Here is a 16500-nt window from a genome sequence, read left to right as displayed (position 1 = left end):
TTACAATTATGAATGTGCAGAATATGTTAATTGAATCCTTATATAGGTATAGGTACAGTTTTTTTGTTTGTTTGTTTAATACCCGAGTGCCGTTGTAATTTTCAACTGTGCACAAGTTACAAGTGTTAATTAAATGTTGTGGAATACATTTGAATACAATCATTAATTTTAATATAAGCACAGCGTTAATGTGCCAACTGTTTCATTAGCTTATAACCTCTGTCTCTTTTTTTTCTTTTCTTTTTAATAAGGCCTACTATTAGAGAGCTAAGTCGTTTTTTTTATGTGGTAGCCTACTTGTAAAAAAAAACTATGTTTGAGAACCACATCGGTAACTGATTCAAGTTCATAAAAAAGAGCGTCCATGTCATCCTTTTTCAGTGTTCCCTTGATCACCGTGCATGACTTCATTGTTGTGATTAGTTTTAAGTAACAGTTACATGCATAATGACTTTGCCAAAAAGGTCACAGGCACGTTTGAGCCTTGTTAGCGGGAAGAAGAAAAATAATGAAAGCTTTCATTCCCAAGGGTTCCCTTTGGTCGTCTCCGCTGTGACAATCTAAACTGACGCACGAAATCAACAGGCCGACCTTCGACCCCCTCTGGTCCGCCGCGGCCTCTCGACCCCGTTGCTGAAGTCAATTGGGGTTTGCTTACCCGACGTTCGCAAGGTCAGAGCAGGGCCGACGTACCTGTGAACAGGGGTCACACAAAGGATGGCTTCCTTTCAAAGCCTGATAACATTTGGCTTTTATTAGAGCGCCGAGGGTCGGGTCACTGGTACGCCGGAAACTCGGTCTCGCTCCAACGGGTCGGGACAGTGCGGTCGCTGAGGGCGGAAAGAGGGGAAAACGTCGCTATCTGATCGCATGTTTTGAGCGACGACGTTAGCTCGTTGCAAAGTGGAGCCGACTGATCTTAAAGTGCCGCCAGCTGTGTTGCGTTCCAGATGTCGCGTTCGTTTTGTATGCTTATCAACAACTGTGTGTGTGTGTGTTATGCAAGTCTCCGGCACTGTGTGGCACAGCAGTTTTCACTCACAGTAGAGAGTCTGATGACTGACGAGAAATGCAGTATGTAAACAAATGCTATTTTTTACCCTGCTTGACCACACTTGCCACCAATGCTGACGGGGCTAAAAAACTGAAGCCAGTAACTACACAAAATAATCAGAGTAGCATTACCAAATTCCAGTAATTGTCATGTTCACGGAAAGGCAAACGCGTTTGCTGTGTCGCTAAACAATGTTATTATAATCAATGAAATCTTATGAAAAAAATAAAATAAAATATAAACATCGTTTTTTTTAACGAAATAATATAAATCTATATATAAAAAAATTATATTAACTCATCCACTCCCAGACAATTTTCACTAATGCAACCCCCTTCGCTCCCGGCTGTTTTACTGGATATGACTGATTTTGCAAGGCCCACAGAACATTGTGTTCTATTGCTATAAAAACTGCCAAAAGAAAGATTAGAGTCTCTTCTTTCGTCAGGACAAAAAAAAGTACATTTCTAGCTTTTTTCGTTTTGCAGCAATTAGCATTAGAATATAGCTAAGTTTCATCATTAGTCTGTTTAAAACAGTGGCGGAAAGAGCTTTTTTGCAACATGGCCCTGGTTGATCCCTTACACTCTGCTGCCACCTTCTGACCGTTTTTGTAATAACTTCCTTTGTTTCAAGCATTCTCTTCAGTTCAAAGGCCTTCTGTATGCTATGGCATAAAAAAACAACAACGTATAAATATGTCTGTAGGAGCATGGTAATATTTAAAATATTTTAAATAGAACATATTTATACGTTTTTGGGAGCAAATGAGCTAACAGAGACTATATCTTACATTTAAATAACTCACTAAAATTAACAGAAAATAGAGTGAAAACATTCTTTGTTAATTCATTTTAGCTGTATGTACTTAAAAACAAATACTCCATACATAAGAAAACTAAAACTAATACTAATATTATAATTAAGATTTTTAAAAAATAAAACAAAAAGTAAAAAACAAAAAACTAACAAACCTGCCCCAAAAACTAATTAAAACTTACTGAATGAAAAAAAAGTCAAACTGGAATAAAACGTGTAAAAAAGTGTAAAAAAGTGCAACAGCATGGAAATAAAGAAAACATGTAGATGTATAAATACAATTGTAATGAGAGTATAGCTATGTAACAATTTCACCTAAAAAGTTACCTTTCAAATCTTTGGCGATTGGGTTGTAACAATACTTTGGGGTTTTATTTTAAAAGCAAGGCTTGGCAGTTGTATTTCATTTTATGGTACATTTGGCAAGTCAATCTGCATCACACGACCAAAAGCACAACACCTAAACTAAAAGCATTTACAAACAAATGCCAACACAAGTACCTTACTAAGAATTACTAATAGAACATACATTGACAACATTTAAATGCATTTACTAACAAAAGATTCAAAGACATTTAAAAGCAAAGTGAAATTGATTTTAAATGCTTGACTTTAAAGACTTTAATCAAAGGTCAAAAGTCATCAAATTATTTTTAACCCGGATTTAAAAGCATTTACACTCGGGAATGACTTCACTTCTGTTGACATCTTATTCCATTCGCGTGCAGCATAACAGCTAAATGCACGTTCACCATGTTTGCTTTGAAACCCAGCTAAACTAAAGGAGACCAAAGGCAGCAAGAAAACGGAACGCTGCATTAAAGTGGAAACTTCAGCGTGCAGGGCTAAGAATCCACTGACAATGGTAAGCTAACGTTAGCATATTTTTTTGTGGAGTCTAATACTGCAGCGTCCAAGACGTAAGGCATAATAGAGACGCTTCCACTTTGCAAGCAGATGTTGATTCTTGCATTATCTTCCCGTGAAGCTCGCCAAAGGAAAGTGTCGACAACTTGTTGGACTCGAGTCAATTGGAAATGTCATTTTGTGGGACGACGTGTTCTCACCCTCGCATGTTGTTCCCTTCAACATCTTTCCTGCATTTGCGCTGTGATTTCATCGCTGTCTCGCTGCTGAATTCTTCATCTTCCCTCCATATTGAATTTCACATCTCGCAAGGCCCATCACCACGGGCCACAACATCGCGTCCAAGGAACGGATGCTTTCGGAATCAGCTTTGCAAACATCATTTGATTGCGTTGTGTATGCTAAGAAGTTGGGAGGACTTTTTCGCTTGCCAAAAGAAAAACACCAATTTACTTCCAGTGGCTTTAGGCTGATTTTGGAGTCATCGGTGCTGTTTGGTCAAGACTTTTGGGAATGTTAGCACAAACACGGCTCACTGAGCGTTTATAAGAAGTTTGATATCCCCAGATTATCCCTGAACTCTGCGTTACCTGCGCTTGCTAAGCTATACTTGGCCGGCCGGAGTTGACGCCGAGATCAGGTCATTTTATTATTTTTCCAGATTAGACAGGGATTAGATTCTTTTTTTGTAACTCTTTGTTTTTGACTATATATGGCAGATAAGGTTTCCATTCAGAATTTCATTTGGAGCCGCTGAAACTAATCCAAATTTTACAAGGGAGCTTTTGGAACACAATCACAATGTAGTTGCAGTTTACAAGTTCTTACTTTGGGCTGTAACTAACTAATGATTAATGATGAATCAACAAATTAATTACGATGAAGTTACTGGTTTGGTTTTGTGTAGACTTCAAGTTCAAAATCAAAACTCAGGACTCAAAAACCTGACATTACTGATATAACTATTTGATACTACATTAATATACTTTTAACCTTATAGGCCACTCCTCCTGCCTGACGTAACAGAGGTTAATTCATTAATGGTTCTGGTTCTGTTTAGTGAGTTAATTTTCTCTGCAGAGTCCAGACACTTATTAATTTACCAGCTATTTTGATGTTCAAAGTTGGATGTTCTCCACTTTAAAATGGATTTACCGGTAATCATCCAAACGCTTAAATCCAGCGTTAAACTCGCTAGCCGTTTTAGGTTGTCTTAGCAATGGCGCATGGCTTCTCTGTTATACTTTCAAATGAACGATACTTGTCAGAAATGTATCTTATTTGCCGCCTCGGAGGCGACGATTACTAAGGAGCCACTCCACAACGTGTTTAGGTGCACTAGTAGCCAACCGAAGCTCGTTGCTAGCTAACTGATGCGGCGTAACTAGCACAATTAATAAAACAAAAAGGTAAAATTATGGATTAATTTCATCATCGATTTAGTTGTCTGTTAGTCATTGCACCTCTATTTTGAATGTATTGCTGCACGTTGGCAAATGTACTGTATTTGTAAGAAACGCTCTTCAAGCGGAGAGTGAAAGTGGAGGCATATCATGAGAGCATCAGAGGTCGAGAGGCCTCTGTGCCATGTCCAAGTTTCAGTGCTTTACAGCAACATCTTATCGTTGACAACGCTGCATTCCTGTCAGGGGCAGACCGAGTTTCATTTTTTCCCCATCCAAGTCTCCGTTCATAAGATTTACAATTGCACTGACAATCTGTTATTTGTAGGCGGGCGTCTTCCCATTTGGCGTTTGGAGCAGGCCAAACATTGGCTGTTATATTTAATGCTGAAAAAAGCATTGTTTTGGACTAGGTTCATTCTCCACATTTCTGGTTTTTGAGATGAGACTGAAGGCAGCAAACGAAAACTTCAAAAGAATCCCAGCAGCAAAGTAGAAGTTGTGGAGTAGAATACTAAAAGAGTCAATGCAAGAACTTAATTTTGCTTAATTTTAATTTGTTCAGTTTTTGTCGTTTTGGATTTTATTTTAGATGAGACTAAGGGCAGCAAAGTGAGAGACTGTGGAACATAATACTGTAATATCCAACACTACAGCACAGCAACTAGTGGGCTAACATTAGCATGTGTTTGTGTTTTGTTTTGTTTTTTGGGTCATTTGAGGAAATGGGGCACAGCTTAAAAAATGGAGCACTGCAGCAAAGTGGAGACTGTGGACCCTAATTCTGCAATATCCTAACCTAAGGCACACCAACAGGGAACGTTTACATTAGCACATGCACTTCTTTTTTCCATTTTGGACTTTATCATAGAAGAGTCTTGGGACTGAATGAAAACAGTGCACTGCAATCAAGTGGAGACTACGGAATAGAGATCTGGACGTCGCTTGACTATTTCTCTAAACAACGTAACGAAAAATGTGCTGCATTAAACACATCTGTCTGAGCAAGACACAAATATTGGCATCATGTATTGACTTTTACGACGACAAATCTGAGAAGAGACGAAGGGCGGCAAGACAATGGAAACTGTGGAGTCACTGCGACAGGCAAGCTAATGTTAGCATGCATGTAGTTAATTGTAATTAAACGACTCCACAGTCTCCACTTAGCTGCAGTCTCAGTTTTCTTGCTGTACTCAGGTTCCTTTCAAATGAAATGAAAACTGACCAAAATATACACAAATGCAAACTTTAACCTGTCGCCATGAAGGATTATACTACACAGTCGCCATTGTCTTGCTGCCCTGAGTCTCCTCTCGGCTAGAATTGATCATCTTAAAAGTAAACACATGATACATCCTGTTCTTGTTCCAACTGATGTGTTTAATGCAGCACGTTTTTCACAGTTTCCTGCGCTACTTTTAGGCATTCGTCCTTCCTTTGTTCAAAAGTCCGATTTAGCCGACTGCTGTTATTAGCAGGGTGCTCCGAAAACGTTTCAAATGAGTGTCACGGACAAACCAAATGGGATTGTTGGTCTGTGCTGACTGGATTTGTGTTCCAGCAGAGATAAGACCTTCCCTACATGAGGCCACGCGAAGGTCTCGGTGATAAAACATTTATGAGGCGCAGCTGGTTTTTTAAGCCAAGTTTAATGAGAATATTCCACATCTGAGACGAGAGCACAGACACATCATTAGGTACACCTGCGCAATCTAATGAGGTCGGACATGACGAGAGCTCGTGCAGCTCCATACAAACTGCAAACAGAAAAAAAGAAAATGACTGCTTTCCTTTTTGGCTCATCGTTTTTTTTTTATTGTTGGGAATTTATTGTTGTTTATGTAGATCCAATCAGCTGACGCCGCACCCATGAGGCCGTCTCCTCTCAAACAGCCAATCGTCACAAGCTTATCACCAGCAAACCTCAAACGTATCGCTTTCAGGCTCGGTCTGATTCAGATCATTTTTTGGAAGTAAGCTTGTTTTTATGTCAACATCAAACAAACAAAAAGATGCATCAGACAACTGAGACGATTGAAAGCGCCAATTGCAGCAACCCAGGCAGGAAACAGACATTTAGCCTTCACAAGAGTATAAGCAGTGTATGAATGATAAGAGCTGCGTAACAAGACCATTTGAACTTAAGTCTCCTCAGCAGTAATATTAGTTGTTGTTTTGTGCACAGGATGAAGAATATATGCATGTCAGCATTGTTTTATTAACTATCTACATATGTTGATGCATTGTTTTCGTTTAAAAAAAAAATGTTGCTAAAGGGCTACATACTATTTGTTAGCACTCTGGTATTTCTCATTATGTGCTAGTATTAGCTTTAAGCTAGAAAAACTTAAAGAGGAAGTGACACATTTTTGGGGGGACAATAATCTGTTCTATGCAGCCCCATTAGTCAAAATATGGTATTCTGGTTGATATTGTGTTAGTGGAATATGAGTTATGAAGCAAAATCCAGCCGTTTTTTTTATCCATCTCAGGGGGCGGCCATTTTGCCACTTGCTGTCGACTGAAGATGACATCATTGTTGCTGAGGGCGCAGGCAACGGCCAATCACAGCTCACCTGTTTTCTGAAGTTAAGCTGTAATTGGTTGTTACTTGAGAGCTGAGCAACAATGACGTCATCATTAGTCGACAGCAAGTGGCAAAATGGCCGCCCCCTGAGATAGATAAAAATAGCTGGAATTTGCTTCATAACTCATATTCCACAAATGTAATATTAAATCAGAATGTCATGTTCAGACTAGTGAGGTCACATATTGTCAAAAAATACTTAAGGTTGACTTCCACTTTAAAGCAGGGGTTACCAACCTTTTTGAAACAGACAAATGCTTCTTCTGATTAACATAAAGGGCTACCAGTTTGATACACACTTCTGAAATTACACATTTGCTCAAATTATCTTTAACAGTGTTATTATTGTGTACTATTGTTAATAATATGCATTAGTGTGAATACACTGATCATGGAAAGCATAAATATCAATATGCAACACTCTATTTCTTCAAATCTGTGAGAGTGTTTACATTACCTTGTACAACATTCCAAGAAAATCACAATGTCCCCTCACTGGTGAGCTATATTTAGAACAGCCCTGTAGGCAACTCATGTGGTCTTTGGGGGCTACTTGATTGCTCACTAAACCATAAATCTACTAAAGCATTTGCTGATATTTTCAGTTAAACAAAACGATCATACAAGCATCATCAACAAAACAAAGAACTGAAGTCATCCGGAGGTCGGATGGTGACTTGAAACAGACACTGAATCTGAAACAATACATCGATTAATCATCCATTTATTAATGTCAGACAGGCTATTAAAACATTGTTTAGAAAAAAAAAAAATCTTGTTTGATGATGAGGTTATTCTTGGCTGAGGCTGAAATTGATGCGGAAAATTCTGAAAATGAACAATATGTACGGGTTAAAGTAACGAGCCGATTCCCGGCATTCATAAAACTTGAAAATAAACAAGAACGCACAGTCTCATTTGTTTAAACTTGAACTCCAGCCGACCGACGGGAGTTTGGTTCTCAGCGGAGATGGAAATGAGTGATCGCCCGCCGTGCAGCGCCTCCCCATGCACATCAAAGACCCACGTTCGGCCCGGCCTCTTAGATATTGTGCCTCGGTGACCAAAAGCAGCCGGTCCCGAGCATGACCGAGATGACACAAGCCCGTTCCTCCTTGCTGACGGCAACCACGATAAGCCCTCGGCCCAACGTTGCATTTGAAGCCCCCCCCCCACCCCCTTCCTCCTCCTCCTTCCAGACAGTTTAGAGAAGCGTGTAATGCAAGAGGAAATATCAACGGTGATCTCTTGAACTCTGTCAAAAAAACAAAAACAAAGGTCTGTTTTTTCTCTCTTCGGCCATTTTGGGGAAGTAGTGGGAGCGACTGGGCTCTGTTCAGAGGGGATGCATGACAAATGCTTGTTTCCGTACTCGTGTGGGAGATAGACATCTTGTCCATAATGTCATCCCATATACACGCCAGTAGTTTTGAATGTTCTCATTCACTTCCTATAACCTGCACCTCATTTCGAACAAAACTGTCACGCATGTATGAAACCGAATTAAGCACTAATGTAATGTTAAAAGTAAAACATAACATACTTAATATAATAAACACTGACATTCGTAGGCCTTCCCTGCCAAACCAGATGTCTGTTGTAGTACCATGAGTGACCTGTGCGAGGCATCACGGCGCCACAGGGCATGCAGACTACAGGAAAATAAAAAACAAGAAGAAAAAATTGAAACATCCAACATCCAAAGGAGGGGGGGATAAAAGATGCAAGCACACAGAGTATTCCTTTGATGTCTGCAACAAATTAAGTAAGTCAAGTGAGGTTGGCCTTGACTGACGCCTCAAATGTCAATTTTGGGGCATTTTATTCACCAAAAATTCCAAGTGTCCATTTACAAAACGGTGCCAAAAATAATGACCTCATCTAAATAAATACATATTTATTTTTGCGCCACGTAAAGACACAAATGACAATACTGTAAATAACAATAATAATCAAAATCTGAATCAGATTTTTTGGGCCAAGTATGCAAAAACACACAAGGAATTCGTCTTCACGGTCACAACCCGCCCGAGAAAAAAGAAAAATGAGAATAACCAACAAAGGGAGACAAAACGCGAAGCCTGTCGGTTCGCTAATTAGCATCCGAGTTTCTTAGCTCGGGAAAAAAATAAGACATGAAGAATGATGGAGATAAAGTCAATTTTTGTGTGTGGACTCAATTAAAAATAAGTCAAATCGCTAATATTAATGATGAAAATGAAATAAAATAAATACAAAATCAAAATTAATTTATTCCGTATGCATTTTATCGACTCTATTGACTCAAATAAAATAAAGATAATATCTAATGAATTAATAATAATAATAATAATAATAATAATGATGAAGAAAAATAAGAAATTGTACCAAATATAGGAAAAAAATGTCAAAATAGAAATAAAATAATAATTATTATATTTTTAAACAATTTAAATAATTTTTTAAAATATATATTTTTTGTACTGAGTCGATACGCAAATAAAAATAGTCCATCAAACGCCTCTTCCATTTCAATTATTTTTGCTGAGGTGGCCATTGAATTTGAGTAATGCCAATTTGTAATTTACACATTAGGAGAATGACAACAAGCTAGAATTTTCAAAAGAGTATTACAGACTCAAATAGTCTAAAAACTGTGCCAAACATATGCGAGTTACTTGCTGTGGTGACCTCTGACTGGCAGGGACTAAGCCGAACGTCAAATGAAAACAGTCTAATGACGAGCCTAATGCATTCAAAAAACACTTTTTTCCCCCTCAAATAATCTCTAATTGGAAGCTAAGGGAAAACCCAAAATTTAAGCAGATCAACTCATAATTGCTAAATGGGACCAGGGAATTTCTAATGAGCTTACTGCAACTGCTAAGTAAATACATTTAAGAGTGGCCAGGATTAGTGGCTCGGGTACGACCGCTCTGCCTCTGTGCCAAATATCCAACCAACGATGTGCCCTTTTAATTGGGCAGAGGTCCAAAGAGTCCGTCTGCGGGTTCATTGGTAATCTGTCCCGGGGAGTCCGTCTGCCTGGCTGATGTGTAATTTAGGGGCCGCAGATGGACGCGTAACGCTGTGACAGCAGGATGCTTGAGAGACGCCTCCGCCAGACGTGACTCGGAGTGTTTGGTGGTCTTTAGGGATGAAAGGGTGGTTCCCCCGTTCCCTCTTTTTTTTTCTTTCCTGTTCTTAGTGCGATTTGGTGAGTGCTCTAAATATTCACCTTTTATTTCTTGTTGTAGTCCATAACAGTTTTAACATTAACACTGCACTTGAATTTATATTCAATTAAATGTACAGTACATAAGAGTTAAAAAGTGTTTAAAATTGTACAAAAATAAAACTGTAAAAGTGGCTGATTACAAAATACCGTGCCTTTCAAAAGTCAAGGTTTTAATAGCCACTAATATATATATATATACATATATACACTATATATATATATATATATATATATATATATATATATATATATATATATATATATAGCTTGATTGCTTGCAGAGTTGAGTAAAACCGCCTCTTTGAAGTTAATTGCCTTAATTTGTTCTTTTCTACTTCTTGACAAACAGTTCTAAAAATAGCTCACTAGTAATGGGACACTGTGACTTACTAAGAAGAATTACACCAAAAGAAGAATGTTAACGTTTATTTTAAGTGAGCATCATACACATTTCTTATGTACCAAATGGTCAATATTTTACTGAAAAATAAAATTGATTGTGTACATGTGTGTGTGTGTGTGTGGGTGGGGTGGGGGGGGTGCAGTTTTTATTGATCTAAATATTTAAATAAATGTCATTTTAGAGCTGTAGATTTAATATCATTTTTGCTCACAGTTATCATCTTGTCAAAATCGAATATCGCCTCAAAGTTTACACAAAGGCCAACATTTAAAAAAAAAATGCTGACTTGTGAAATCACTATCATTAAGGTGAAGAAACTTATGTCACATGTTAATCAAATAACATAAAACAGGAGCGTGTTCTTGTCTGGCAACAGGTTTTTCTTACGGTATTTGCCAGTTGGCGGGGAAATTCTACACAATGTCATTCATCTTTTACAACATTTGCAAAGAGGAATTCTTTGCATTGGGCCCCCCGCAGACATAGCTGACATTTTACATGCATCTGCTCCCTGAGGGAAGTCAAACGTGTAATGGCGGTGAAGCAAATGGAAACAGGTGTTGAGATTTACACAGAGTTGTTGTGAATCACCGCTAATTGTGGGAAATTAGAGGAAGACGCTCGCCAGAACAAATGAACTCATTCCACTTTAGCCCGAGTCGTTGCTGTCAGCATTGTGAGACGTCATCAGTTATGTAGCGATAAAGATATTTTTGCAAGTTTGCTTTACGGGAAACACTGCCGGAGGATTTATTGAAAATTGCTTTTGATGCGATGACTGATTTAAGCCATCTCAGATATTTACCTCATAAAAAACATGTTGTAAACCAGAATTAGTTCAAATTATGGGCTTAATTTTCATAGACAAAGCATATTTGATTGGTGTTAAAACAGGGGCATCTTGATTTTCGTGCCAGGGCAAGTCGAGTTTACCGTGTTCGGGAATTCGGAAGACTGCATTGGTTTCTTTTTTTTTAAGTCACTTTAATGCTTTGATTTTTTTAAATCTTAAAATGTCACTATGACCCAACCACACAGTAGTGTAGTGGTACATCTGCCACACTTTCATGCAGATGTCTCAGGTTCGACTGCCTGTCAGTCCCCAATACCATGACAGTTCCAAGCCCGGATACAAAACGGGTGGATTGTGCGGACAAGCCAAAAGTCACAAAAGCAACTAAGACCCATTCCCTGCCCTTAGTTACTGTTGCTAAGTTCATCAAGCTATCAGAGCACACACTTGCACTGTTTCTTATGTATTTTAGGAAAGTGGGGTACAAAAAAATAATAATCCATAATTCAACCCCTATAAAAGTTTAATTTAACACTTCAAAAGTGTCTATATTGGTCCACTGTTAATATTGCTAAAACAACAGTTTTGAAAGTGTTGTTTTTTTTACACTGAAATGGAGTTAAAACAACTGTGATGGTAGATGTAATTTAACACGAGTCAACAGTGACGCCTGTCAGTGTTGATTTTGATCTTACACTAGAGTGTAGTGTCAAAATATTACACAATCTAGTGTTTTACTTTTTAACACTCAAAATGAGTTGCTTTCATTAACACTCAAAATATTAATATGAACTAAATATTTAACTCTGGTAGAGAGTCAAAAATTCTAGTGTCAATTTAAAAAATTAACTCCTAAAAATTGAACCCTGAAATTTGAACACTCATTTTTTTTACTGTGTTGATCACTTTCGGTCAACAATTGAAACAAGATTTGTAAAAAAAAAAATCTTGTCAGTCATTAATGTATCATGTGCCTCCCAAACAAATACATTCATTTTTAGCCTGTAAATGTTGCAACATGCCAACACTTCCTGCCGCCTTCTGAGAACTGAAAGTAGACTTGACCAACACAAGTTCCTTCCTCCCAAAGATTCACTTCTTTCTTAGGGCTTCGCAATGATCACTTCATGACAGAAAGCGGAGCATCTTGCGCTGCTTCTTATTTGTTTTGATCCCGTTCTTCGTATTTGGGACTTCTGGAGTCATGTATGCCGTCATGATCCTATCCATGGTTCTGCATGGATCCTTCGCCACATCGTCCTTCGACAAGGACGCGTGTGACTTGTACGTCGCGGTGGGCCAAACCACCGAGCTTCCGTTTGTTTACAACTCTCTGGCCAACACGGACATGCTGAGCTGGACTCACAACGGCACCGTCGTTTTCAACAGGGAGCAAACGCGAGTGTCCGTCGGGAAGCCGGAGGACGTCTCCAAGACCGGCTCGCTTCTGCTGAGGAACCCGAAGCTCTCCAGCGGGGGCTGGTACCAGGCCACCGTGCGCCATCCCAACCGCACCCTGGCGACCATGTGGACCCGCCGTCTCTGCGCCGTGGACAAGGCGCCGCAACCGCGGCTCGGTTACGTCTGCGACCTGAAAATCGGGTTTGTCAATCTCAGCTGTCACGTGGCCAATCCTCACGATTTGTCCTTCTCGTGGATCGTCGATGATGTGACGTTATTGGGTGCGGCCAAGCAGACTTTGAACGTATCCCTGCATAGAGAGAAGAATTTCGCTTGTAGGGTGAAAAACAGATTCAGCACGGAAAAGAGTGACTCTGTTCGTCCGGCCTGTAAAAATCTTCTCGTGACTTCACCAGCGACGCCGTCAACTCTGTTTTGTTTGACATCCAAAAGGATCATCGCCGTGCTGGCGGGAGAAGCGGCCTTCTTTCTTCTTCTGCTCGTCGTCGTCGCCGTTTTGTGCCGCCGCCGCCGCAGCAAAACCGATATCCACGTTTCGGGAAAAGAAAACTTCAGACTGGCTTCCGTAAGGCAGCCGGCATCTGAGCTCAGTAGTCCAGATTACGAGACCATGAACCCCGCAGACGTTCCTACCCAGATTCCAGGAGCTCTACCCAGAATTTGTCACCCGAGTGCTTCGACGCCCAGTGAAAACCGTGCACGGCTGGAACAAGCTGCTGCAAAAGACCCCTCACCCGTGCCAAAGCCCAGGACCAAGAACCCCCAGACAACAAACATGTGAACGTCTTTAAAGTTTCAATGGTTAATTTTCTCCCTCTGGGAAATGACTCCATCGCAACTGGACTGTTCTGGTTGTCTGTGAAGACGATTCGGTTGTCACCCGAGCAGGTTTCATCAGTTCTACAAGTAGCCTCGTGCTGAAGCCTTCTCGAATAGTCCAGTTACGGTTGATTGGATGCTCTGAGAATGAATAATGAAATGACCTGGCTGAAGGAGATTATTCACTATATTATTGTTTCTCCCTTCTATGGAAATCTGTACACAAAGTTTTGAAATCAATTTCCAGGGATGTAAATTGTCTTCACACAACGTCCACAAAAGAATGTTGCAGTCGGTTGATGTTTTATGATGTCCCGCAGGAAGTAACAACTCCCAACAAGACATCTAGAAAATGTGGTTGTCATCATAATGTCATAAGAATCTCTGTAAATTGATGTTTTAATTATAAACATACATATAATAAATGTTTCCATGTGTGTTTTAATTTGATGTTTAAATTATGATGTCCTCACAAAAATCAAAACATTTTTCAATTGATTCTGACACCATCTGGTATAAGATTTTTGAAGGAAAAAACTGTTTTTTATTATTATTAAACTGAAATTTTAATGAAATAAATTTTCATAATTTCACAACCTATTTTTGAAAGAAACCTTTAAAAAAAAACTTATACAGTACACCAAAATAACTTGATTTTTTTTTTCTCTCCAAAATACGTATAGGCATGTCTTAAAACTCATAATTTTACAACTTTGGCTTAAAAATATGAAAAATGTAACCTCATAATTTTAAATCTCTTCTGAAAATATAGCAACATAATGAACATACCAAAGATATTGTCTTCGGAAAAAATATATATTTCGAGAATATATACTGAATATATGGTGTCTCTTTTTTTTTTAACTTAGGTTTTTTTTTATCTGTTTTTTTACTTTCAATATTCTAACACTTGATTTTTTTAATGTTTTTTCTTGAAAAAAAATCTGAATTTGTTTTTGTAATAATCCAACTAAAAAAATACTGCTTTAATTGCATTAAAGGTGCAAAAAGGTCGTATTAAAGCTTTTTCTACATCATGCATGCTTCATCAAAGCTCAGATGAGTACGAAGAGTCCTGACTGTTTTACTCTGACTGCACCTTTGAGCTTTTATCTTCCCTTTATAGTAGATTGTGCGGACCCGCACACTCCACAGTTTCTTTGGGAAGGGGAGGGGTAGAGTGGTTGAGGGTGACGTCATGCGCACGTACTTGCACGCGCATCATGAACGAGCATTAACAGATGCTGCAGTTACGCTTTGGGCCAGAGGTGGCAGTTGTGAGTAAAAAAGTGCACAAAGATCCTTACGTTTCACATTTAACAAAAGTATCTGAGTTTTCTCTTGTGTTATTACAACTCATAGGTTCATTAATTGTTCATTTATTTCAGGCTGCAATCAAAATCAACAATTTATCAATTTCTCCAGACTAAACCTAGCCTGAAAAGGAGTGGGAGGAGTCCCACCCCCAATCTCATTAATATCAAACTTTGAAAACAGACAAAAGCTCATAGAGATAAAAAGAGTTATGCTTATGTGTTATGATTTTTTTTCTCTCAAAAAAAAGTTCATGACTTGAATTTGGTGTTATTCGAGTCATTTGACAACGTACTAAAAATATGAATTGATTGAAATTATTTTGTTCTTTGTACAATTTTAGCATTTCCAGTCTTATTTCCAGTCGTTGACGGTTGCAGTAAAATAAAGTTGATGTTACATATATCTCATACTTGTCGTAGTAAGCTGATTATCGATGTCAAACACTATTCTTTGTTCTGGCTTCATACATTTTCGAAATTCTCGTGCTGAAAATGTGCTCGCTTGGCAAGAAAGTTGTTAAAAGGAACAACTACAAAAAAATCAACAGAGGAATGGATTAGCTAAGGCCAATATCTATTATCTGCAATGGATGAATGTTAATCCGCACATGAAAGTGTCTGCAGTCTGGCCTAATGCTGTGTGACAGTCTCATAATGGAGCCCCCCCGAGCGCGCTGGCAGAAAACCAACACGCAATGTCATCTTTTGTCGACGCCGGCTGTACTGGCGCTCCCTCCGCACGGCACACGCATCGGTTTGGGAGAGCAAAGCTCGACGACGCTTCTCGAAGAAGTTGGCGCGCCACATCACTTCCGGAAGTGCGTTTTCTTGAATGAAACACATCTCATACGCATTCTGCAGATTGGCGCTGAGACGTGTTTCATCGGAGGCCGTCGCCGTCTACGCGGGGCTCGACCCTTTTGATGGCGGCGTGCGGGGGGGGGGAAAAAAAGGGGTCAATTACCCGTGGAAAGTATTTGTGCCTACGTCAGATGGTTCGCCGTCTCGCCGGATGCCAAGTCTGCGGAATGTACCGAGCAAATCAGAAAATCAGACGTTAGCGGACGCTGCAGGCTGTTTGAAATCAGATTTGTCGGCGGAAAGCGGTTAGCATTCTTGCTCGACATTTTGTTTATCTGAAGCCACGTTAAATGATATCCAGCCAAGATGAGGGATGCAAATGAGGTCGATGGACAAACTCAAGGAATGAAAGATTTTTCATTGTCTAGGTCTAAGATAACGCAGAATCTCTTGCAACGGGTGTTTAAATTCTGTGACCATTAATCCTAATTCCAGCAAGTATATAACTAAATATCACTCTATAATATTGTACTTCATAAAAACAACAGTAATGGCATCATTAAAAAGAGTGTTAAAAATAAATTTCAATAAACATTGTGATGTTCCTTCTGGAGTGCGTGCCTGGCCTTGGCCACCAGGGGGCAGTATAACGACATTCGTCTACATTCAGACGGTCACAACTTCCTAGTAAATTGTTTTGTTTTTTACTTCTCAGAAAGTTCCAGTAATAGAAAGAATAAGAAATATATCTATGCACATGTGTATTGTCTGCAACAAATGGATGCTGTTCGTTAGCCCACCTGTGGTGTTTTACATTGTCTGTTAGCATTAAGCTAAATAGAATTATCTAAAGCTCTGAAAACAGTTGGGTCAAAAATAACCCAATATGTGTGAAAAAGTGACCGACCTAACTTTTTGGGTTATTCATTTAACCCATAAAACAACCCCAAAACTGGGTTGCTTGAATGTACAATTGAACTCAAACAAATGGGTTGT

At 39.1% G+C, this 16500-nt stretch overlaps 1 protein-coding gene across 1 annotated transcript; it reads left to right on the top strand.

Moving 5' to 3' along the window:
• The first annotated feature begins 12259 nt into the window (after positions 1–12259).
• Positions 12260–13832, top strand: LOC144053844 (uncharacterized). Its single transcript, XM_077568689.1, has one exon. It carries the CDS (start codon positions 12351–12353, stop codon positions 13347–13349), a length of 999 nt encoding a protein of 332 aa, XP_077424815.1. The 5' UTR covers positions 12260–12350; the 3' UTR covers positions 13350–13832.
• Positions 13833–16500: the final 2668 nt, after the last annotated feature.

Source organism: Vanacampus margaritifer, chromosome 6 (genome assembly GCF_051991255.1).
Source record: "Vanacampus margaritifer isolate UIUO_Vmar chromosome 6, RoL_Vmar_1.0, whole genome shotgun sequence".
NCBI classification, from domain to species: domain Eukaryota; kingdom Metazoa; phylum Chordata; class Actinopteri; order Syngnathiformes; family Syngnathidae; genus Vanacampus; species Vanacampus margaritifer.
The sequence above is the reverse complement of the archived record's forward strand: the minus strand, read 5'-3'. Positions and strand labels throughout refer to the sequence as shown.

Bases quoted from the DNA above. Each gene is read 5' to 3' on its own strand.
- LOC144053844 (XM_077568689.1), top strand. From the start codon at position 12,351: ATGTATGCCGTCATGATCCTATCCATGGTTCTGCATGGATCCTTCGCC.